The following is a 24130-nucleotide window of genomic DNA, read 5'->3' as shown; positions in this document are numbered from 1 at the left end:
GGACAAACAGAAAAGGGAACGAATCATGAGTGTATAACTCAGTAAATCTCCAGAAAGTGAATCGACCTATGTAACTAGCATCCAGATCAAAAGCAGACCATAACCAGGGGCCCCTCATGCACTTCTACACCCCACCTTTCACAAGTAACCACTATCCCGTCAACTAACACCAGAGTTTTGTTAACTGCATTTTTTTGAAGAGGAAACTTCTTTTAGAGAAGTAAAGTGACTTAGAAAAGTCAGGGCCAGTGGGTGGTGGAAGCAGCAGGGCTGAGAGGCCCCTAGTTCCAGTGGAGTGTGAAGGGGTCATAACTAGGCTGCAGGTGGAGGAAGGTGGCGAGTAGAAAAAAAGCAGGAGAGGTTGGAGAGACCTGGCACAGGCCAGCAGATACCCAAGAACTGATGGAATGGAACAGAAGATGCAGCCAGGAAGGAATTGGAACACTGGACCAGTTTCCCGATGCTCTGCACAGGGATCCTTGAGTAAATCCCGAGTATCTCCTCTCTGGTCATTTCCCCACACTGCCTCCCCCTCTCTGGCTAGTTTTGGACTTGAGACCTAGCGATTGTAGGTGGTGGGAGTAGGGGGGTTAGGGCAGCTCAGTGTGCAGGCACATGCAGCTTGCTGGTTCTGTGGAAAAATCATGAAGGAAGCAAAGCTGCTGCATTTGGGGAGAACTATGTCAGAACGCAGCCCTAAACCGGGGGTGGGCAAGACATTTCTTGAGCTAAGCCTCCACTACTTGATCATGGCCAAGTCGCTTTAACTCTTTGAGCCTCAGCCTCTGCATCATTACCTAAGGATGTTAACTTTGGCACAGGGGTTTTGGGGGATCAAATAAGATAATGGATGTGAAATCCCCCTTGTTGACTTGTAAAATGCTATTGAAATGAAAGGCTTTAGGGATACCAAGCATGAACCGGACTTCCAGACAAAGTGAGATGTTGTTAGTCTGTTCTTAAACTTTCTACCTGTCTCGCTTTTTTTTTTTTTTTTTTTTTGCGGTACGCGGGTCTCTCACTGCTGTGGCCTCTCCCGTTGCGGAGCACAGGCTCCGGACGCGCAGGCCCAGGGGCCATGGCTCACGGGCCCAGCTGCTCCGCGGCCTGCGGGATCTTCCCGGACCGGGGCACGAACCCGTGTCCCCTGCATCGGCAGGCGGACTCTCAACCACTGCGCCACCAGGGAAGGTAATGGCCATGCCAGAGGAGCGAGGCCTCAGTCCGTAAACCTGAAGAGCCCAGCCTGAGTTTAGGCCCTCACCAGCCTGTCCCATTACTCTTGGGAAAGCCGCTCCCTCCAAGACCAGAATGTTCTGACCCTTGTTCTATCAGCCACCAACCCCTGCTTTGGGCTGGAGGCTGCAAGCACTGCCGGTTGGCCCCTCCATTTGGGGGAGACCCTAACCCCACGGCCTGTCGTGGGTAGCGGGTGAAGAATAAGGAACAGGCAGGCAAGGGGAAGGCAGCCGGGCCCCTACTGTTTCTGACTTGAGTCCGTCCTTGTTGAACTGCGGAGGAGCCCTGCCTTGCTCAAGGAGAGAAGCCAGACTACTAAGCAGGAGACTGAGAGCTTCGGGCAGATGTGGGACCTCAGCAGTCAGAATGGGGCAGAGACGTCGACGGGCTCCCAGGCGGGGCGCAGCCCTCACGCACGGGGACGCCGGCGCCCGAAACCTCCCCTCGCCCACAGCACTGCTCACTCGCGGGGAGTGAGCCAACGGTCCGTGCTTCAGCTTCTTTGGGTTCCCAACAGGGGACAGGACTCCGGCACGTCGGCGCCCGTCTGGACCGCCGAGAGAAAGCACGAGAGCGAAGTCAGACGCAGCCCCCGGCAGAAGCGGCGGGGCGCACGGAGCCTGAGATCCGGGCACTGCGGACGGCCGCCCTCCCCCACAGCCGCCAGAGCCTGTCTTTCGCTTCCGGCGAGGCTGACAGTTGGGGCGCCGCTGGGCGTGGGGCCGAGGCGGCGTGAGTGTGGTTATCTGCGCACAGCTCCTCTTGGCCCCGCCCCGCCACCCGCAACTGTTTCCATTCTCGCCGAGCAGCCACGTCCGGGTCAGACACGCAGGACGGCGGCTGGGCTGGGGATTTCCAAGGGACTTTCTGAGAAAGCCAGTGAAAGTTGGGTGTCGGCTGCGTGTACCCGGCATCCTTGCTAACACCCACGTCTTCCCTCCAGGCCGTAAACTCTAGCCTGGTGGGGTTGTTTCCCAAGGGTTCTTTCAGATTGAAAGTGAAGGACACAAACCGCCACCCCTGGAGCTCAGCGTGCTTGGCTGGGAAATTCCTGGAAAAGCTCAGTTGGGATTGGGGTTAACAGACCGCTCCGAGCTTGAAGGCATCAGAGAGGAGAGGACGGTTCTGGTCTGACAGGACCCGTGAGTGGTGACATGAGCGCCTGGGCCAGTCCCAGCTTCCTCCCCTGGGCCTGGGAGGGTCGCCGGAGAGGCAGCATCTCTCCCTCCTTCCCACACCATCCAGGTCGCAGGTAACAGGAGACACTGACTCACTAGCAACACCAGGCGGCTAAGACGCCAAGCCCCCGCGCAAGCACCCCTGCCCAAGTCAGAGCTCCACCTGCGCGCCGGTTCCAGGCACTTCCCCCACTATTTTGGTGGATTGTGTACATGCTGCATATACTGAAGAGTGACTAATAAAGGAGAGCAAATGAGTTTTACCTTTTATAAAACTTAAGTTACAGAATTTTCACATTGCTTTATTTTTATAATCACAAAAATCCTGAGGTAAATAGGATGTAATCACTTTCGTTTTGCAGATGGGGAACAAGAAATTTAGGAAAATACAAATGAGGACACTTAGCAGGATTTTCTGTAGAAATTTAAGTAAATGAGAATTTACGGTAAATATTTAATTCCAAAACAAATAACTCACCTTGGCCAATACCGTGACATCACTCAAGGCCCTCTTACTAGGCCAGAGAGAAAAGGAGAGGCACGTACTAGCCAGACCAAGACCCAGCAGCAACCTGAGGGTCTCCAGTTAGGGGAACGCAGGAAAGTGGGGGGGGGGGGGGTCATGGGCATCACTGGTGGGCCTAAGGTATAGGAAGAACAGAAAAAAGAAGAAAACAAAGAAGGAAGAAAAGGTTTTAAACATGGTCAAGGGCAAGTAATACGAAGAAGCCTCAGGATTACTTCAAGGAACACCTGCTGTGCCAGGTCGAGAGGGCAGAAGGCTGCAACCACGGGACACCAGGACTACCCGGCTGACGGGGTTGCCTAGACTCAGGACAGCAGACCTCTGAGACCCAGGGAAGCTCACTAGAAAGGCTGCAATGCTGGATGCTCAGAGACGGATAATGAGCTGCAGAAGGGCCTCTGCTGCTCTGGGAAGATGCTCACTGGGCATCGAGTTCTTACTGTGCCCAGTTAAGACAAAGGAAGAGGGAGGCAAGGCATCTGTTACGGGCTTAAGAGCATTCCTAGGGGTTCATGTTTGCTGGCATCTGACCCGGAGTCCTGCCCATGCGCAAGGGCACAGCCCCGGGCTGTGCGTAGGAAGGCCAGCATCCTACTCCCCACTGAAGTCAGTCTCCGCTAATCCACCAACCCAAACCACTCCCACCCCACAGCAGCCCAGAGAAGGTAAAATGGCCCAGGGACACACTGCTGCTCTCTCAACAGTCTGCTGAATCTCAGAATCGGAGGGCGGCACGTATTTGAAGTTCTGCCCATTTAGTTTCACAACAAAAAATAAGCAGAGGCAGAGACGAGGAGCAAAGACGCTGGCAGCCGTGCATCTTGCTAGGTCTTTATGGCTGTGTCTCTGGATTTGTAGGCCACTCCTCGACTCTTCAGCTCCCGCACGATTCCTGCAGCAGGAAAAGAAACAGCTCTGTGAGGGAAGAAGACTCCAGAAGATAAGAAAGGTCCCTCGGGTACCACTTGGTGAAGGGAAGGGGTGGCGTGCTCCAAGCAAACTGGAGTTCCTGGACTGCTCATCAACCGAACTGCACGGTCGGCTTGTCACCCTTGAAGATCCAGCCAAGTGCTTGGCAATGACTTGGTAAGAATGAGAAGAAACAGAGAGACACATTGTAGTCGTCAAAAGCAAGGGTTCTAGAGCCAGGATGCCTGGGTCCCCAAATTCTGGCTCGTTACTTACTACCTGGGTGACCTTGGACAAGTTATTTAGCCTGAGATTTGCTTTCCCTCATAGAGTTGTGAGGACTGGCGTTAATTCACATAAGAAACTTCCATAGAGCTTGGCACAGTAAATGAACATTGGCCGTTACTACGATTATTATTACCTTGGGGCAGGCGACCAGTGACTGACACTGCATACACACCTGGCTTAAAGTTACCTGAAAGAGAAGAAAAGAGACTGCAGTTTAAGAGTGAGCTACGGGCTTCCCTGGTGGCGCAGTGGTTGAGAGTCCGCCTGCCGATGCAGGGGACACGGGTTCGTGCCCCGGTCCGGGAAGACCCCACATGCAGCGGAGCGGCTGGGCCCGTGAGCCGTGGCCGCTGAGCCTGCGCGTCCGGAGCCTGTGCTCCGCGATGGGAGAGGCCACAACAGTGAGAGAGGCCCGCGTACCGCAAATAAATAAATAAATAAATAAATAAGAGTGAGTTACAACTAAAGACCAAATGGAAGCTTAAGCTAAAAATGAAGGAAATGCTGCCAACTCCCAGAGAAGAGCAATCACTTCTTTTGGCTGTAAGTGTTAAATGACAGGACACAGGACACTTTCCTTGGCTTTCCTCCAACCCGATCGTTCTCACTCTGGGGCCACCTACCCACTGATTGAAGACTCCCTCACCCGCACCCTGGCCCTGACAATACAACCAGGCCAGGATAAAGAGAAAGGGAGACACTTACTGACTCGCTGCCACTTGGAGACCCAGCTGTCCTCTGGACTCATCATCGCAATGATTCTAGAAAGGGGAAAGAAACAGAGAGTCAGCCTAAGTTGCCTCTACTAGAGAACAGAGAGACCAAGGGAACTGCCCGCCACGCCCCCACCGGCCCCATCCCTTTATTCTGTTCCCAGACAGCACAACAGTTCTGGGAGAGGAAACCTAGGAAAAAGCCAAGTATTGGGAAGAGATATGGGAACATATGTATATGTATAACTGATTCACTTTGTTGTAAAGGAAAAACTAACACACTATTGTAAAACAGTTATACTCCAATAAAGATGTTTTAAAAAAAAAAAAGAAAGAAAAAGCCAAGTATTGAGTTTCTACCAGAAAGCAGGGGAAGCTAAGTTCTAGTGCTGGGAAGGGACTGACTCAGAGCTAGTACTGACAAAGGTCCTTTGCAATTATGTCCCTGGCCCACCAGTCACGGGTCAGTCATCATCCCCCAAAGACTATCTCACCATGCTCAAAAGCATCCTTGGCCTACCGATTCCCTGGGAAATGAGACAGCTTTTGAGGTAGATGGCATTACTGATTACAACCACTGAAGGCTGGAGCCTAGTGCAAAGGGGAGGGTGAGTCAAAACAACGGGTCCTCTTACTAGAAACAAGTTAGACTTAAGCAAGCTCTGCCTTTAATGAGCTGTACAGCCTGACACACGTATGGAGACCTCCCTCAGAATTTCATCAGTAAGATGAAACTAGTAGGTTGAGCTAATACATGAAAAACCCTAGCACAGAGTAGGTGCTAAGTAAACATTAGCTCTCCTTTATTATCCTAATCATTTTTCTCAGAGGAGCTCTAATCCCAGAGCACAGGCAACAGAGGCTACCGCAAGGGCCAGAAGCCTGCTACCGAGCATGACAGGTAAGCTTCAGGTGCTTTCAGAAGCTAGAGGTCACTATACCCCAATTTAAAAAAAAAAAAAAGCAGCAGCAGCTACAGAGGTCACTTTTGTCATTCCCCCATTCGATCAAATACCTACTGATTGCTTGCCTCCTGTGACAGATCTGTACTAGGCACTGGTATTTGTTGACCGCCTCCTCAGTATCCATTCCCCCTTCTCTTGGTAGCAATACTGGATTCTTATTTGGGAAGCCTCCCTCCCCATCCAAATCCTACATTCTCAGCTATATGCTTTTAGTGGAACTGACCCCACCTCCAGGGGTGGCAGGTAGGGTAATACTTGCCCTGGCCCGGCAGACCAGTCTGAGGTAGGCACGTATGCAGGCTGTTCTCCTGACCAAAAGTATATTCTCCTCTTTCCTTCACAATCTATCCTTCCAGCCTTACAGTGTCTGTTATCCAACCTTATGATTTAACCTAAACAGAATTCCCGCCATTCTCCAAACATACCCTGGTTTTCCTACCCCATGCCTTTGCTCAGGTCAGTCCCTTGGTTTAGAATGCTTTTTCTACCTTTCTCTCATCTCAACCTCCTCAAAAATCCTGCACTTCTTTCCTTAATTAAGAGCCTGACTCATATGCTATCTCCTCCACTTCTGGCTAAGTTCATCAAGCCCTCCTCTGATCTCCCTTAGCCTTTGATATACTCACTCTTCAAATCCTAATATGCACCAGAATACATAAATAACTCCTACAACTCAACAACAAAAAACAAAAAACCTCATTCAAAAATGGGCAAAAAACTCTACTTGCTCAGTTCTCATCATCAACTCAACTCTTAAGGGACTCGATGACAATGACAGCTTAACCTGGACACGTGCAGCTATTATGCCCAGACTCTGATAAATGGTCATAACCTTTTGTTCTTTAATTGAACATAGCATGCTTCAGAACTCTCTGACAATCCTTTAGTAAGACACTAACAATATCAGAATTGTCATTTAATGTAAAACCATGACCGTGGCCCAAAGATGGGAGTCCTCAGACACTTCTTGCTTAGAAGCTGTAGTTATTTCCAAGTTTTTATAACTGAATTATATTTGAAGAGACTTTTTTCCAATGAAGATAAACAAACGGCCAATAAGCACACGAAAAGATGCTCAACATCACTAATCATTAAGGAAATGCAAATCAAAACCATAATAAGATACCACTTCACACCCAACAGGGCAGCTATTATCAAAACCAAAACAAAACCCAGAAAGTAACAAGTGCTGACAAGCGTGTGGCGAAACTGGAACCCATGTACTCTGCTGGTGGGAATATAAAATGCTGCTGCTATAGAAAACAGTATCGCAGTTCCTCAAAATGTTAAACGCAGAATAATCCAGCAATTCCACTTCTGGATATATACCCCCAAAGAAGTGAAAGCAGGGACCTGAACAGGTATTTGTAAAGCCATGTTCATGGTAGCATTATTCCTAACAGCCAAAAGGTAGAAGCAATCCACGTGTCCATCAATAGATGCACAGATAAATAAAATTTGGTACATACATAAAATGGGACATTATTAAGCTTAAAAATGAAATTCTGACACATGCTACAATATGGATAAACCTTGAAGACATTATGCTACTTGAAATGACCCAATCACAAAAGGACAAATATTGTAAGATTCCACTTACAGGAAGTACCCAGACTAATCAGATTCACAGGGAAAGTAAAATGGTGGTTGCCAGGGGCTGCAGGGAGGAGGAAATGAGATGAAAAAAGTTCTGGAGGGACTTCCCTGGCAGTCCAGTGGTTAACGCTCCACGCTTCCAATGCAGGGGGCGCGAGTTTGATCCCTAGTGGGGGAACTAAGATCCCACATGACATGTGGCAAAAAAAAAAAAAAAAAAAAATTCGGGTATATTTTACCAGATTTTAAACAAAAAAAACCAAAACCCTGACATGCAAAACTTTACACTGTGTCTCTCTTACTTGTAAGTATCTCATTGTGTAACTCTTGCCGTCTCTCACAGCAGCCACAGATGGGAGTCCATTCATTTGTTAGAACTGGTGTATCTGAGAGTGCACATGCATGTGTACATATGTACGAAGTAAAGGTTCCATGACAACATCTGTTTTGCTCAATCCTTTACTCTTCCTTAAAGGCAAACAATGGAGGAAGGAAGTTGGCCCACCTTGAAGGAACTTTAGCAAGCACTGGTTTGGGCCCAGTTTGCATGTAGACCCTTAATTGGCCTAGAAACCAAAAGAAACTTAACCCCCAAAGAATACTGCCCTCTGGCTCCTCCCTTGGGGAAGGAAAATTGAGACCTAGCCACTCACACTTCTCTCATTCCCCTTCCCCCCACTGGGCAATCTCACCAAAGGAAAACTTTTCTCTTAGGGCCTCGTAGAGATATCTAAAAGCATCAGCTTTGGGGCCAAAATTTACCCTTCATTTTCAAAAAGGATCTTCATACATTCAACAAATGTGTATTAAGTATCCACCACCTTCCAGGCCCTATGCCAGGTCATGGTGCATGACATAAACAGTCCCTATCAGCAACGAGCTAATAGTCTAGTGAAGACCTGTCCAGTGGAAACATAATGAAATCCATGCAAGTCATTTTTAAAATTTTCTGTAGCCATGTTAAAGGAGTAAAGACAAAAGGTGAAATTAACTTCAATAATATATTGCATTTAATCCAACATATTCAAAGTATTATTATTCTGACATGTGATTAAAACAAAAAAAGTCAAGGTATTTTACATTCTTTTTCCTTGTGCTGAGTCTTTGAAATCCAGTGTACACATTACAGGTAAAGCATATCTCAATTTGGACTAGCCCACATTTCAGGTACTCAATGCCACACATGGCTAGTGGCTACTGTACTGGACAGCATAGGACCAGTGTGTCTCGAAATAACTTTGAGACCAACTAGGATTAGGGTCTCAAGAGTCTGTCCACATTTGCTTGGTGGGACGCGGGTAATGTAAAACAATGAATGCAGCAATCTAAAGGGCTTACCCATCAAAGGAAGAGCTGGTGCAGTCATATACCATCTCTCGGTTACCCTTCATCTGAAGGTAAGCATCACAATTGTCACAGCCATCATATTCAAACTGGTCTATAGTCTGGGAGGGGGAAAAAAGGGAGAGGTGAGCATGAATAAGGCGAAAAGAAAAAACAGCTTTCTCCATACTTTTGCCTGGCCAAGTACAAGGCCCCCTACGTTGGTTCTGTCTCATCAGGTCCCCCACCCACCATTCCTACAGCCCCTTTCCTAAGTTCCACTCTCAAAATCCTTCTTCTCTTGTTCCCAACTGCGTTTTACCTATTCTTTTCCCTAAATCTCCTTGGGGTCTGGCACCTTCTCCGACTACTCCCTCAGCTGCAGATCCCCACCCTCCTCCAATTCCTAAAGTCCAAAAGAAGTTCACTGAACGTCTGTAAAAGGTCAGGCCTGTGCTGAGAGCTGAAGTTGCAAAGGCATGTGAGAACGCCCATGCCCACGGCTGCAAGACTTGCCTGCGTTCCTACCGACTTAAACGATGGCCTCCTGATGCTTCCCACGTCCCCCTGCCACCCCCTGGCTCCTGGACCTGACTTCTCTCTTCACTGTTCCCGCAGCCCTGTTCCACCCACTTTCCCCCAGCTTGGTCCCCCATCGCCCGTACAACCAGGTCCCCCACAGACACCTTGACCAGCGAACACAGCAAACAAGCCCGCAGATGCCGCAGGTCTTTCGGCACCGTCTCCAGGGCCATCTTCTCCCACGGAAGAACAGAGAAGGAAGGACCCACAACCTTCTCTCGCAGGAAGTAAATAGCAAATTACCCAGAATGCCCGCACTTCTGGTGTCCCAGACTTCCTCTTCCGGCGTGGGAGGCCACCGGCCCCGTCCCTCCCCCCGCCTTAGGAGATGGTTTCTCCCGCCAGGAGGCGGGGCCGGCCGGGAGTCACCTGGGCCGGCGCGCGCCCCCGCCACCTGGGCCGGCGCGAGGGCGAGGCCGGGCGGCCATTGGGCCTGTGGGCGGGGTCCGTGGGGGAGGTGCGGCGCGGTTGGCGCCTGCGCGCGCGCCGCGACCCGGGCGGAATCGCGGCGCGCGGCCCATTTGATCTAGGCCGCTGGCACCGGGCCGCCGGTCCCCTGGAGGATCCTGGATGACAGCGGAGATTCTTTTTTGTCTTCCCGTCTTAAAAGCGCAGGGTCAGCGAGTCCACTGTCTCCCTGTGGATCATCTCTGCAGAGACGAGAAGAAATCCAGGGGCCGCCCCCCTCCTTCCTAACAGGGAGGGAGCGTGATTGGGTTTCCATTTGCGTCCACAGGAACGCTGGCCGGTGAGCAGACGGCCGAAAAAAATGCATATTTAATTATTTCTAAAAGCTCTTTATGTACGTTTCCACGTTCCAGCTGATAATTTACGCTTTGTGCAGCTTTTAGCATTTAGATACAGTTCCTTTACTTCAGGTCATCTGTAGGAGATTGTGTCTTTTTTTTTTTTTTTTTTTTTTAAATTTCACCCTATGGGATGCTAAATGCCTTTCTCAGAACTGGGCACCAGACAACGATCGCCTCTAACATACCTTTCCTGGAGAAGCAGAAAGGGGAAATGTGCTCTGTGAGGAGGAGAGCAAAGGCGTCTCCAGGCCCTGTGGAATTCTTCATACCTACAATAGCACCAGCTCTGTGGATCCTCACAATAGTCCCGTGTGTAGGCAGAGGACAGTCATTTGTGTTTATCTGAATTGGAGCTTTGGGATATAAATTATTTTCAGGCCCTGCTGCTCTATCTTCCCAACCAGGCCTCCTAAATTGAAACTGAGCTTCTTCAAGACCGGTCTGCTGCTGGTGCCCGTCCCATGTCGTGCTGAGATGGGCTCTGTGACTGGGGTTAGGATGTACCCTATCACTGCATACTTTCTACCTGGGAATACAGTTCACTCTTGTCTCACGGGAGCTCTCCAACAACTCCGTGAAGTGGGCCCATTTCATGGGTGGAAAACGGCACCAGGGTATTTGAGTATACTCAAATATATCTGAGTATTTGCCCAGGGTCACAAAGAAAGTCACTGAAGCATTATAGAGTGTGAAGCAAACAGTACAGTAATAGTACAGATAACACACTGAACCACAATGAGAATCCTGTCATGCTTTCTCTTTCCCTGATCTCACTAAACCACGCTTTTAGGGGCTTACAAGCCAAGACCGCCACTCTACTCTGTCCTTTCATAAATCAGAGCCTAGCCTCTGATATCAGGAATAATTTTTCTTTGCCCACGTAGAAGACAAAGTTGTTACCCCGAGTGACAGTCATGACAGAAGAAAACGACGAGACCAGATCGAATTTATGGATAAATATATTAGCAAATAAATACATTTCTCAACATAGTGCCTGATTCAAGCGTCTTTCTGTCTGTTCAGATATAAATACCCACGTGGGTGCCTAGGTGCTAGTTCCCCACTGACTTTGAGGGAAGACGATTCCCAGGTGGGGTCCTGTGCCCACTTCGCTCCCACATTCACATTCCAAATGGGATAATGCCTGAGGGGCCAGCAATGGTCCAACTGCCCTGGGGTGCATGTCACCCTGAGGAGGCCCCTCAGCCCTTGCCCACTCGATACCAGCTGCCCAGGCCAGGCTTCCTGCTCCAACTCCACTCCTTCCTGTGTGTCTCTGGCCTGCATGGCTTATACTGGGAAGCCGGGCCTCTGGGCCATCTAATCCCAAGGGCCCCATATTACCTCTCCTTTGTTCTCCCGTTCCCTATCCCTGGTCTGAGAGAAAACGCCCAGAGGAAACTTCCTTGTTCAGCTGTAATTTTGCCTTTTCTACCTTCATTCCTTCCTTCCTCTTCCTAAATAAAGGCCAGCAGAAATCCTCTTCTTTCCGCCTACGTTGGGACTTTGAGATAGGAGGTCCCCAAGGAAGAGCTATTCCCTTCCCACTACCCTCACCCCTACCCCCAGAGGAACTGAGGCTGCTGGATTGACAAGGGGGTTTGACAATCAGAGGCTTCGACCCAGTTTCTTCAAGGTGCTGTACCACATCAGGGACAGAACTGCACAGCCTGGCTTCCCCTCTGACTTAATATAGTGGATCTGACAAGTACGGACAAGGAGGGAAAAACATCCTCCCTTATGCACCAGGGGAGGCCCTGCCTGGTGAAGCTGCAAAGCCCCCCTTTTTAGGGCTCAGGGCTCACCTATGCTTCCCGATCTTTTTGCAAAGAAGGAAAATGATAAGAACCAGGGTTGCCGCTGATGCAGCAGCCTTACCAAGGAGGAGCCAAAGCCGGTTTGCAGGACTCTCCCAAGGAAGGAGGTGAGAAGGGTCATGCGTTCAGCTGGACCCGTTTGCTGGTATGAACGTGAGGCTTGGAATGAGGGAGACCTGCTGGGGCTGGGGAAGGAGCACCACCTTTATAACACCTATCTACCCCTACCTAGCTTCCTGCTCTCACAAAGTCCCAGCCTGCAGGGGAGGCGACCCACACAAGTGGTAGCTGGTTGCCTGGCTGGACACAGACTTGCTGCACTGCAGATGGTTCTGCAGACAAGGTCTGGAGCTGGGAGCAGGAGACAACACCTCCTGCCGCCCACCATCACCACTCCTCCGCCAGTGGTTCCAGGAAGTATGGCAAAGAAGAGGGCTGTTTTCTGAGGTCCTTTCTTTTCTCAGGAGCAGGACTCTGTGCCAGGTAGGGCCCTGAGTCATCTGGCGAGCACTCTTGGTTGGAGCTGGCCCTGACATCTCACACGGCCTGTTCACACAGCTCCTCGAGCTCCTCTTCTGAGCCTGCATTTAGAGAGACAGGAGGAAAGAGGTCACTGAGGGTCAGGCCAGGCCAGTCTTCTGCTTGTCCCACCGGCAAGAGAGTATGTCTGGGAGGGAACTACGGAGAGGCAGGAGCAGGGAATGGGTCCAGAAGGGTGATCAGACTGAAAGCTGAGAGGGGCCCCCGTTGGGACACAGGCGAGAGAAAAAGGAATCTAGAGAAAGAGATACATAGATAGCAACCAGCGTGTTACCAATACTTACTATTCATTCATTCGCCCAGTAAATATTTATTAAGCACTTGTGGATCTGGCCTGCTACCATGTGCCAAACAGAAGATCAAAAAGACTAAGCAGGGACCTGACAACCTTGTAGGAGAAAAGGTGTGCATGAAAGTGGCAATTATGCCAGTGGGGGCAGGACTGGGGTCATAAGAGATGAATCACGGAAGGAGAAAGATCATGTCCAAGTGGAGCATCAAGAAGGGCTTCTTTTTAGTTTTTTGGTACGCGGGCCTCTCACTGCCGTGGCCTCTCCTGTTGCGGAGCACAGGCTCCAGACGCGCAGGCTCAGCGGCCATGGCTCACGGGCCCAGCCGCTCCGCGGCATGTGGGATCCTCCCGGACCGGGGCACGAACCCGTGTCCCCTGCATCGGCAGGCGGACTCTCAACCACTGCACCACCAGGGAAGCCCAAGAAGGGCTTCTTGATGAAAGAAAGTGGGGATAAATGAGCTGGTCCTGCAGGAATAGGGAAGAATTAGATTTATGGGAACAGGAAGGCTGCAGAACCTTCTGGGCTGCAGAAACTGCAGGAAGTGTTTATCCAGTTTGGCTAAAGCTTGGAGCAGGGGAAGGGAAGGGGCAGAGTGGAAAATAAGGTTGGGAAGGAAGATGGGGGCTAGCTGGTACTAGGGCCTTGAAGGCCAAACCAGGTTGGATTTTTCTTTACTCTGAACAAAACAGAACACTTGCAGCTATCTAGGGAGTTTGTTTGAGGAGGATGACCCCGGCAGCAGAATGGAAGGTAGGTGAGCAGGTCACAGTGTTGCGTGGCCCTGCAGGACATGACACTGATGTGCAGGGCCCGGCCTTCACGGCCCTGTGAGAGGGAATGGAGGAGCCAGGAGGCTCCCACCCCGATCTTTAGGCTGCACCTAAGACATGGACAGGGGCCAGCAGTACTGGAGGAGAATATGGTAAAGCTAGCAGAGATGTGGTTAACAGAACCTGGCGTGGATTAGATCTGAAGAGCAGGGGAAAGGGAGGCATTGAAACCAGTTACGAGTGTGAGAGAGAGAGGGGAGGTAGTGGTCTGGCACTGGCAGCACTGAAAGTATACACAGGACAGGATTCAAAAGGAACCATCAAACACATGGCCAAATCTGCATTACATGGCCCTATGGAAGCAATTGTTTTCTATACTATAACAGCTTGCATGCCTATCTCTCCACAGACCTGGGTCTCCTGGTTGACAAGTTCCATGTCCTCAGAGCCTGGAACCTAGCACACAGCAAGCATACAACGCAGAAAGAAAAATGGAAGGAAGAAATGAATGGATGGATGATAGCAGCTCTCAGGTCCTGCCTGTAGCATTCCTAGACACCGCAAAGTCTTATATTTCAGGACCTTTGAGGGCAGACGGGTCCTCCTAGTGATGGCTGTAGGCAAACAGCTGTGTCATCCCCACAATGGGAAACGATGGGGAAGAGTCGGGGCCGGGGGATCCGAAAGAGGAAGAGGAGGATTTGGGCAAATAAATACCCAGTTAAAGTCACGGATTTACATTATCATCATTGGCTGCAATACAGTAAATAGGGATGCACTGAGTCCCCAAGAAAATGAAGTCAGTCTTATTAACAAAGATGCATAGAAGGGAAAGCTCTAGTTGTTCTTTTACCCAGGGGAAAGGAGAAAAACCACGGGCTGCTGGGAACCACCTGTGATCTCTCTCCTTTTTTTTTTTTTTTTTTTTTTTTTTTGCATCATTCACATAGCTCTTCTCATATAGCCCAGAATTACGGTTATCTGTAGTTATTTCTCCTATAAGATCTCACATGGCCTGGGATTATGGTTTTCAGGAACTATTTGTCCATGCTCTCCTCAAGAGCAAGGAACAGTTCTTGGCCTTCTTTGTATTTACAGCTAATACTGAGCTATATGCTCAGCTGTACGAATCTTTAAAATATTGAAACACTCAGGATTGAGCTGCTGCCCGAAGCCACCCCAAGTACTTTCTGGTGTCTCAGCCACACTGGTACCTCACCTGAGACCTCCCTAGGATCTGGCAACTAGAGGATTAACACCCGGCAGAGCCAGCATCCTACGCTATGCCAGTTGTCCACTACTTTGAATGTCACCCCTGTTGGACCCTTCTCAGCTTCCATCAACTCTTTGGATGACTTCACCCATTCTGCCATATCCAGCTGTAGTCTCCCATCCCCGCCAGACCCATTTCCCCTGAAAACTCACCAGGCTGGGCTGGCAGCACCTGGCAGTGCGGGTAAGGGCATGGCCTACCCTCTGGGGTGCCAGAACTCCATTCGGAAGGCCCCTCCCCAGATGGGTATGGTCCTAGGGGCTGGCGTGTAGTCAGACACAACCACACCGGCTGTGAACTTGGGTAAGTAGGGCCTGGGGTTTCTGGTAGCAGTCTCCTGTCCAGGCCCGGAGGTCCGAAGATCAATGGGTGGGCCTCTGGGGACCAAGGATATGCCAGGCTGGGGCCATAATGGGGAAAAATCTGGCACACTCGGTGTGCGGTCAAGTCCTGGGATCGAGAGGCTGGGGAGGGCTCTGAGGGACTGCCCCGCCGTTTCCTCTGTGTGTGTCGGACAGAGAGGCTGGATTTCTGCAAGTGGAAGAGGCTGCTGGGACCAGGGCTGGGGCTGGAGGCGTCCGCTGGCCCAGGGGCCGGCTCGGTGAGGGCCCTGGGCTGTTGTGGGCTGGGGAGCTGTCCTGACGGGGCTGCTGGGTTGGATCTGGCTGCTTGCGGATCGGGTGAAGGCAGCTCTGGCTGGAGCTGTGTCCGAGGAATGGCAGGCCTGGACTGCGGGACTCCCGTTTCTGGGCCAGACTTCCTGCCGTGCCACCGGAAACGCTTTTTGTAGTGGTGGTGCCGGTGGCGGTGGTAATGGACGTGGCTGGAAACCTGGGTTTCCCCTGTGGGCACCACTGAGTCCAAGGAACGGGGCCGACGGGTCATGCTAGGCTGGGCCTCCTCCCCCCGGCGCTCCCCTTCAGGGCTGCAGTATACCAGGGGGTCAAAGTCACTGCTCAGGGAGCTGCGGAAGGTAGAACTGCTGCCGTGGATGCCCTGCAGGCTGATGTCCGTGCAGTTGACCACTGAGTCACTCGAAGAGCCGTGACAGGGCCCTGAACTGGAGTCACTGGCTGGCCCGTCTGCCAGGTAGCCGCTGCGTTCCGTGCAGTAGCTTTCTCCAGACCCGCTGCTGTCGTGAGGCCTGGCCCGGCGTGGGGGCATGGGGCAGGTGGCAGGGTGCTGCAAAGTGCACCGCAGGTGACTCAGCCCCCAGCCCTGCGCAGAGGGGCTCTGGGCCACTGCCAGGCGCTGTGGCTCGCCTGGAGCCCAGGGATGTGCGCCTCTGGGGAGGCGGTGGTGCCGAGGGCCCACGCCTGGCTCCTGGGACGGTAGGAAGGGACCAGGCCGTGTGGGCCGAGCCGCTGCACTCCGGGAAGGGCCCGATAGGTAGGCAGCGGGCAGGTGGTAGTGGGCATGGCCGGGATGCTGGCGAATGAGGTGGAGTCTTCGGCCTGGTTCTTGGTACGATCTACTAGACGGTCCCAGGGACTGAGAAAGCGAATCTCCCTCTGGAAGAGAGAACCAAGAGCACAAGTGTTTGACTCCACAAACGGAAGGAGAGTACACTCAGAGAAGCGTGGCGGTAGCGTACTTATCGAGCCTGCATCGCCCGCAAGCTCCATCAGAGTTTGGACGGCCAAGGATGTTCCTACCCTGCCTGTGCCCGGGGATGCCCTTGCTCCCTCCAGTCAGTTGTCTCCCTGGGAGCTCCACTGTGCATGGCAAGCCCTGCTCCTGCCATCAGCCCTCTGGGGACTTTCACCCAGGGCCACTGCTAGCCCACACTGCACCTTTGGGTGAATTAGAAAAAGGCTCTCTTTCCTCAAGATACTTCACTTTCGTCTTTTAGAAGATTGTCATAATATCCTGGTTTTGTTCGAACAGGATACTTTATTGCCAGAAAAGTGGAATAATAAATATACAAATCTTGGACTTCCCAGGTGGCACAGTGGTCAAGAATCCACCTGACAATGCAGGGGACACGGGTTCGAGCCCTGGTCCGGGAAGATCCCACATGCCGCGGAGCAACTTAGCCCGTGCACCACAACTACTGAGCCTGCGCTCTAGAGCCCGCGAGCCACAACTACTGAAGCCCGCGCGCCTAGAGCCCGTGCTCCGCAACAAGAGAAGCCACCGCAGCGAGAAGCCCGCGCACCGCAACGAAGAGGAGCCCCCGCTCACCGCAACTACAGAAAAGCCCGCGCACAGCAACGAAGACCCAACGCAGCCAAAAATAAATAAATAAATAATCAACCAACCAAACAGATCAGTCAGATTTAAAATCAACAAAGCTGTCCTGAAAATACATCATAAAGATGCCTGCAATGGAACGGCCGCCCCCTCAGGTGAGGCCCCTTCGAGCAGTGCACAGCTTAAAGAACAACTGAGGCAGTCCTGCCTTCTCCTCAGCTTCAAGGCAAAACACTTGCCCAGAGGGAAGCCCCTTCTAGACCCATCTGCCTGCACACAGGGGAGTCCTTGGCCCACCTCCTACCTACGATGTTGAACATGCAGAGGGGGCAAGTGCGATGCTGATGCAGCCAGGGGTCCACACAGGTACGATGGAACTCATGGAGGCAGGAAATGACCCGTAGCTCCTGGAGAAAACAAGGGGTCTGAACCAGAGTTGTCTGTAGCTACAGCCGTGGCCAGGAAGCAGGGCATCCCCGACTCCCTCTGGCCTCTCCTTACTGCCGCCATCTGCTTCCAAAGACCTCACAGTAGGACAGAAACGGTATGGGCTTTGATATCAAGTAGACCTGGCTTTTGCCACTTAGCTGCATGACCTCGGGCGAGTTTCTTAACAGACAGTTTTCTGCTGTAAAATGAGGCTAAAAAACTAATCTAGCCCCACCCCTCACTGTCACGAGGCTAAAACGAGACGGTGCCTCTAAAGCACCCACTGCAGAGCCTGGCACGTGGCACACGCTCAACAAACAGTAGTTCTCTTTCCCTGGAAAGCCAGGAAAATAACCAAACCTCAGGGCTGTCTGTGCAGGATACACAGGACATCGATGCAGCTCGAGCACTCACACCAGCCTTAAGTGCTTCCTCCCCCAAGCTCCGGCCTCCCTCCCCAGCCTGGTCGTGGAGGTGAGCCACGGCCCTGCCTTACCTGGCCCTCCGAGAACTCCTCCAGGCAGATGGCGCACACAGGGGCTGAACCGCAGCTGCTACCCGAGTCTGGCCACTCGGCCCGGGCCCTCCTGCAGCCGGGCTGGTACCTCCTGGTGGCCAGCTGGCTGATGGCCCAGGCTGTTCGCTGCTGAAGGGGATCCTGGGAAGAGGGGTGGGGCCAGAATGGGGCAAGGGCTCCTCTCCCCTCAGCCCTGGACTCCAGCTTGTACTCGGTTCCCAGCCACCCAGTTAGAGCCCGTGACCACTTGACCACTCCGAGGCGTTTGTATCCTCGGAGTTCATACGTGGCTCTGCCAAGCAGGCTAAGCACCCCCATCCCATTCCCCACTCATACCATTGATTTTCCTTCCCTCGATGACCCATGAGGGCAACTTTTTATCCAACTGCCTGCTTGACATCTCAACTTGGATAGTTGAGGCCCCACGCTGAACTCCTAATCCCATGAGCCGCCCAATCACACACCTGTCCTCCCGCAGTCTTCCCAGTAAAGGCACTTCCGTTCTTTTAACTGCTCAGGCCAAAAATCGTGTTGCCATTCTTTTTTTTTTGGATTTTTTTTTTTTTTTTTTTTTTTTTTTGCGGTATGCGGGCCTCTCACTGTTGTGGCCTCTCCTGTTGCGGAGCACAGGCTCCGGACGCACAGGCTCAGCGGCCATGGCTCACGGGCTTAGTTGCTCCGCGGCATGTGGGATCTTCCCGGACCAGGGCACGAACCCGTGTCTCCTGCATCGGCAGGCGGATTCTCAACCACTGCGCCACCAGGGAAGCCCCGTGTTGCCATTCTTGACCCTTCTCTTGAGCTCCATGATCAGTCCATTAGAAACCTGTCAGCTTTGCCTTCAAAGTGTATGGAGAGTCTGTCTAATCCTCACCGCTTTCACTGCTACCTCCCTAATCCAAGCTACCACGACTGTCCCCTGGATTCCTGTAATGGCCCCTGAGCTGGTTTCTCACCACAGGTCAGGTGAGGTCAGATCATGGCGCTCCTTCCGCTCAAAACCCTCCCACGAGTGAAAAAAAAAAAATCCTGACAACGGCCTTAACAGTCCTATACCACCTCTCTGTCCCCACCTCCTGCTCTGCCCTCTCACTCACTGGATTCCAGCCACAGGACCGTCTTGCTGTTCCTCGGACATACCGTTATGTCACACTCCTGCCTCAAGGCCTTGGCGCTTCCTGTTTTCTCACCTCAATCACTTTCTCCCCAGGTATCCGCACAGATCACCCCCTCACCCGTTGAGGGTCTTACCTGTAATGTCACCCTCTCAATGAGGCCTTCCCTGGCCTCGCTTTTAAAAATTAACCCTGTCCCCTTTCCATTCCTTCCCCTTTTCTATTTTATTTTTCTCCCTGGCACGTACCACCGTCTAAATTATTGTCTATTTTCCTTCTTTATTTACTTACATTTTACTTATTTATTCACTCATTCATTTTACCTATTCCTTGTCTGTCTCTTTCCACTAGAATGAAAGTTCCCCGAGGGGAGGAATCTTTCGTCTTTTTGTTCACTGCACTATCCCCAACACCTGGAACAGTGCCTGGCACAGAACAGGCGCTCACTCCGTTTGTTGAATGAATGAACAAACGAGGACTCTTGTGGAGAGAGGCTGCTGGAAATCAACAGAGTCATTTGCCGGGGGATGTAGCTGTAAACTCTTTCGCGGGCGTAAGGGCACCTTCTTTCCCCACTTTGCCCTTCCTGCTCCCCACCTTCCCGCACACACGCGCTCGCCCACCTCCACCAGGGAGCCCACCCGCCTCACCGGTCTGCTGTGACGGGGGCGGCACCGGATGCGCAGCACCGAGGCCAGGATGACCACAAAGATGGTGCCCACCACCGTCAGGAGGATCCACACGTCATAATCCGGCTGGGGGAGCGAGCAGAGAGGGAAAGGGTCACACTTCTGGAAGGAGCGGGGCCAAGCCGGGAGAAACACAGGAGCCCGGGAGACACACAGAGGACTGGAGGGCCCCTTGAGTCTTCCAACAGAGGGGATGAGGTTGCAGGTGGGCTTAGGTGGTCCCTCTCTGCCCACGGGCACTCCTCCAAACGTCTGCTGTGAGAGGTACTATCTCGACACCCGTGTGCTTGGGATAAAGGGGACGGGGACCCCTCTACAAGGTGGAAGCTACCCAGTGAGCAGCTGGCCGAGCTTCCCAGTCGATGGAGAAATACCAGCCAGGCGTCAGGGGGCCTGGGGACCAGGGTTTCATTCTGGCTCAGCTACTCTGTGCCATGAAACCACGATGCGGAAAAACAACTTTAGAGCTCGGCTGACCCAACCTGTTCATTCTGCAGATGAAGCTCAGAGAGGGGAAGAAACTTGCCTAGAGGTGCACAGCTGGTGGACAGAGTTGCGCTAGAGGGTTTCCAAGGTCTCTTTAGCTCCAGGAGTCTAAGGGCTTCTGGTGAGAGTCACCGCAGGAAAAAGTGCAGGTGACAGCAGGTGCTGGGGCTGGGGCTGGAGACCTGGCGTGCTTACCCACATCGGGGGTTCCTTCAGCTCAATCCTCACGTGGGCCTTTCGGTTCTTGTACACAAACTCCATCAGCTTCTCGGCATCATTACCCCAGATCAACACCACTGGCCACGTCAGCCCCAGGGGCTGCTGCAGCTGCAGGAGAGAAAGCGCCCGCAAGGGTGGCTGTGTCCTGGCTTCTTCCCCGGCACATTTCTCTTCCTCCGTCCAGCCCCCTTCTCAAACACCCCCACGTCCCGGGTACCTGTTCAGCAGCAGCTCGATCCTCCGTGATGTCAAAGAGGACGGCGCTGGCTCCCCGCTCCCCCGCCATCCGGGCCTGCAGAGACACACAGCAGAGGTCCCGCAGGGGTCAGACACACAGCCCATCCACTCCCCGGCCTCGCCCCCTCACGTCCCTTCCTAGGATTTTGCACACACCACACCTCTGTACACTCCCACATACAACACATGCAAGGGGTCAGTGGGGTTAGGATCTCCTGCCCCGCCCCAAGCTCACCCAGGTCCACTGCCTTCCAGGACAACATTCAGTCCTTCCTTTCGTAATGGAACAAACCCCTAACAGGGTTTAGCAGGTGTCAGGGGGTGGACTAGGCTCTAGGCCTACAGACAAATAAGACACAGCCCCTGCCGTCAGGGTGCCTCCAGTCCGCCTTCACTAAGAAGTGTGAGAACCGAGAGCAGGGAGCGACCAGCACCCCTCCAGGGCCTGGCCGGGGCGGTGACCAGTCCCCAGTACAGAGAGGTGAACAGCTCCTTCAGAACAGAACTGGGCTTTCCAGGGTCCAGCCCTGCCTGACAAGAGGAACCTGCAGAGCATCCCGTCCCCCACCTCAGGCCAAGTTCCGGGAGCCTGGGACACTGCTCTCACCCAAGGCGTCTATGACAGCCCCAGGCTCGGCCCATCTCACGGCTCTGTCTCCCTGCCACACTCTAGTCCGCAACTCTCTCTCTGGCTCCAATTCAAGGTCCTACTGGAGTCCCTGTCTGGTGCTTTATCCCTTCACCCCCTCCCTGAGGGTGGCGGTAGAGACTCGGGTTGGGAGGGACCCGAGGGGCTGTTCCCACAAGGACGCAAGTGTGTGCACGTCCCACATGCACATGCACACGCGTGCTCGCCCAGGCTCTGAGAGGATCTAGCCAACCAGGCAAAGCAGAGAGCAGAGCCAGAAAGAGAACATAAAGCAGGAATCCAGGGGCTCTGGGTGTGGGGTAAGACCGGGGAGATAAGAGCTGAGGAGGCGGTGGAGGCTCGAGGGCAAAGGACCGGCCGACAGACCCTGCTCCGGCCTCACTGTCGCCTCTCTCCCGGGCGCCGACGCTCTCCAGCGCTCCTCCCTGGAGCAAAGGCTCAGCCTGCGAAGGCATCAGGCTGGGACCTCAGGCCCCTGGGTCCTGCTGACCCTTTCGGGCCCTCCTGCAGGCACTGAAGGAGTTAACCCTTCTGCAAGTAGTGCAGTCAGGAAGAGGAGCCCTGCTGGGGCTTACACCCCGAGCGCTTTGATCTCTGCTTCCCTTCCTGGCGAGAGCCTGTTGGGGCAGGTCTGCTGCCAGGCGGGCCAGGGGAGCGGCTCCAGCTCCGCTCCCTGATCCCTACTCCCCAGGCGGCCGCAGGGGGCAGAGGGCCCCTCAGGACGGGCAGCCTGCGGGCAGGAGAGCCCCGGGAGGGTGGTGGAGACGCTCAAGGGGGGCCTTTGCAGCCAGGAGGGTACCTTCTCTCTTCCCTTCCTCCTTCCCTGAGGAGCTGGGCTATAGGCCCTCTACCAGCACCCAGGCCCAGCCCAGGCCCAGGCTCGCCAGGCTAAGGGACCGGAAATCTACAGGACTCGAGAATGGAGCTGCTGAAGAAATGGGGAGGTCACAGCCTTCATCCTCCTCTAGCCTGCTTATTCCCAGGAAGTCTCCCCCACCGAGGCGACCCCAGGCAAAAAGAGCTGTCCAGTCTTCAGAGCCCCCCAACCCAGGGCGTGGGAGCAGCTCTAGGGGAAAAGGAGAAGGGCTCCTGCTGCTAAATCTCATAGTCCATGACTTAGCCAAGGGGTGGGGAGATCACCCCAGTAGTCACAGAACTGAGACCCCTGGGTCCTCAGGGCTACTAGGGCCTCATGTTTCTCATGCCCAGAATGAGACCTTGAACCCAGCCCAGCCTGGAAGAGCAGGAGGGAAGGGCAGAGACTTCCTTCTCTGGAGATGTTCTTACTTCCCTACCCCTCTCTTTTTGAAGGGTTGGGGTAGGAACGGTGGAAAGTAATTACCCTGACGTTCAAACACCCCAGCCGATTACAGCCCATAATTACAAAGTTGTAAAAGTGATCAAAGAGAGAGGGTTGGCCAACAGGGGAAACAAACAGGCCTTTCAGACAGTGGGTGCCTGTGTCCAGAGTTCTAGGACTCAAAAAGCAAGATTTGGGGCCAGATGGCAGCCCACTCAGGGGCTACCCATGCTGCCCTGCGGTCCGCCCGCACCCAAGCAAGAGGCAGGGAGGGCGGGAGGGAGAGAGAGAGAAGCACTTCTTCCAGACCAGAACCTGGAAGACAGAGAGGACGGGCAGGCCCTCCAGACAGGAAGAATGGGCTTTAGAAAGACAACCCAGAGACCTCTTTGGGAGCTGCAAAGATTCAGCCAGCCCTCTAAGAGCAGCGAGCAGGCTGCCCGTGGCCTTTAGCCGTGGAAGCCAATAGGTTCCAGGACTTCTGCACTTCTACACTCTGCACTTCCCTGCACCTTAGATTTTCCTCTCCAGACACAGTGACAGTCACTGTGTATCTCCTCACCAAAGATTGACTGAGCACGCACTGTGCTCAGGGCACCAAGCCAGGGAAGGCCAAGCCATCCAGAACAACTCATAATCTAGCTGTGGAGACAAAGCATATACGTACGATTATAATGCTGATGACAACATTCTAGAGTACAAATGAATGACATAGACCAGTCGTTTCCAAACCCTTTTTTCACTGCAGAAAGCCCTTCCCTCCATTGTGCCCCCCACAATACACGCGCGCGCGCACACACACACACACACACACACAGACTGACACAAATCTTCAATACAAAACAGATAAAAGTGAGCTGAGGTTGAGGGTGGGATTAGGGGTAAGAAGGACCCTTGGCTTCTCCCCAACCCCAGCCCCTGCCAAGGCACCTCCATGAAACCTGGTGGGAAAAGCCTGGCCAGAGACCCTGGCAGCATGCCAGGAGGGAAGGATTTCTGCTCCTAGTAGCCCAGCTGGGCTGAGCCAGTTAGGAAAGAATCAATACAAGAGGTGGGCTTCACCTAGGCTTGAAAGCAAGGGGAGGAGGAAGTAGAGGGGATATAACCGTTATTGAGTCCCACTCTACCCAGACCGTTTAGGGTTGAGTAGTAAGTCCGCCATCAACCATTGGCTCTGAGACTTTGGGCAAGTCACTTAACTGCTCTGTGCCACAGTTTTCCTTTCTGTAAACTAGGGATAATAAGAGGACCTACTTCACAGGGTTGTTCTGAGGACTATATAAGTTACTCCATGTAAAGCCTTATCATATGCGCCTGGCACATAGTAAGTATTCCTTAAGTATTTATTTATGTATTTGTATCCGTCATTAAGCCACTCTTGAGTATTAGTTATTATCATATCAGCTATCGCCATGTGCTTTGCGTACATGATTTCATTTACTCCTCACAACGACTCCATAAGACAGGCATCA

At 52.8% G+C, this 24130-nt stretch overlaps 2 protein-coding genes across 4 annotated transcripts in view; both read right to left on the bottom strand.

Annotated features, from left to right (window-relative positions):
• Nucleotides 1-2693: 2693 nt before the first annotated feature.
• SUPT4H1 (SPT4 homolog, DSIF elongation factor subunit) lies at nucleotides 2694-9564 on the bottom strand. The gene is made up of 5 exons (XM_059047797.2): nucleotides 9424-9564; nucleotides 8753-8859; nucleotides 4846-4901; nucleotides 4274-4327; nucleotides 2694-3835 (listed from the first exon to the last, which is right to left on the bottom strand). The coding sequence occupies exons 1-5, from the start codon at nucleotides 9490-9492 to the stop codon at nucleotides 3768-3770; spliced, it is 354 nt and encodes a 117-aa protein (XP_058903780.1). The 5' UTR covers nucleotides 9493-9564; the 3' UTR covers nucleotides 2694-3767.
• A 2799-nt stretch (nucleotides 9565-12363) lies between these two features.
• The window catches only part of RNF43 (ring finger protein 43), a 59277-nt gene continuing 47510 nt past the window's right edge, over nucleotides 12364-24130 (bottom strand). For all 3 annotated transcript variants that reach the window (XM_059047710.2, XM_059047711.2, XM_059047712.2), the window contains 7 exons: nucleotides 20690-20764; nucleotides 20449-20580; nucleotides 19729-19833; nucleotides 17943-18104; nucleotides 17322-17424; nucleotides 14977-16335; nucleotides 12364-12526 (listed from right to left, as the gene is read on the bottom strand). In XM_059047710.2, the coding sequence (XP_058903693.1) occupies nucleotides 12483-12526; nucleotides 14977-16335; nucleotides 17322-17424; nucleotides 17943-18104; nucleotides 19729-19833; nucleotides 20449-20580; nucleotides 20690-20764 (1980 nt within the window). In that variant the 3' untranslated portion in view covers nucleotides 12364-12482. The remainder of the gene's footprint in view (nucleotides 12527-14976; nucleotides 16336-17321; nucleotides 17425-17942; nucleotides 18105-19728; nucleotides 19834-20448; nucleotides 20581-20689; nucleotides 20765-24130) is intronic.

The sequence above is a fragment of the Kogia breviceps genome, chromosome 19 (assembly GCF_026419965.1).
Source record: "Kogia breviceps isolate mKogBre1 chromosome 19, mKogBre1 haplotype 1, whole genome shotgun sequence".
Lineage (NCBI taxonomy): Eukaryota > Metazoa > Chordata > Mammalia > Artiodactyla > Physeteridae > Kogia > Kogia breviceps.
This window is presented reverse-complemented; position numbering and strand designations above follow the sequence as displayed.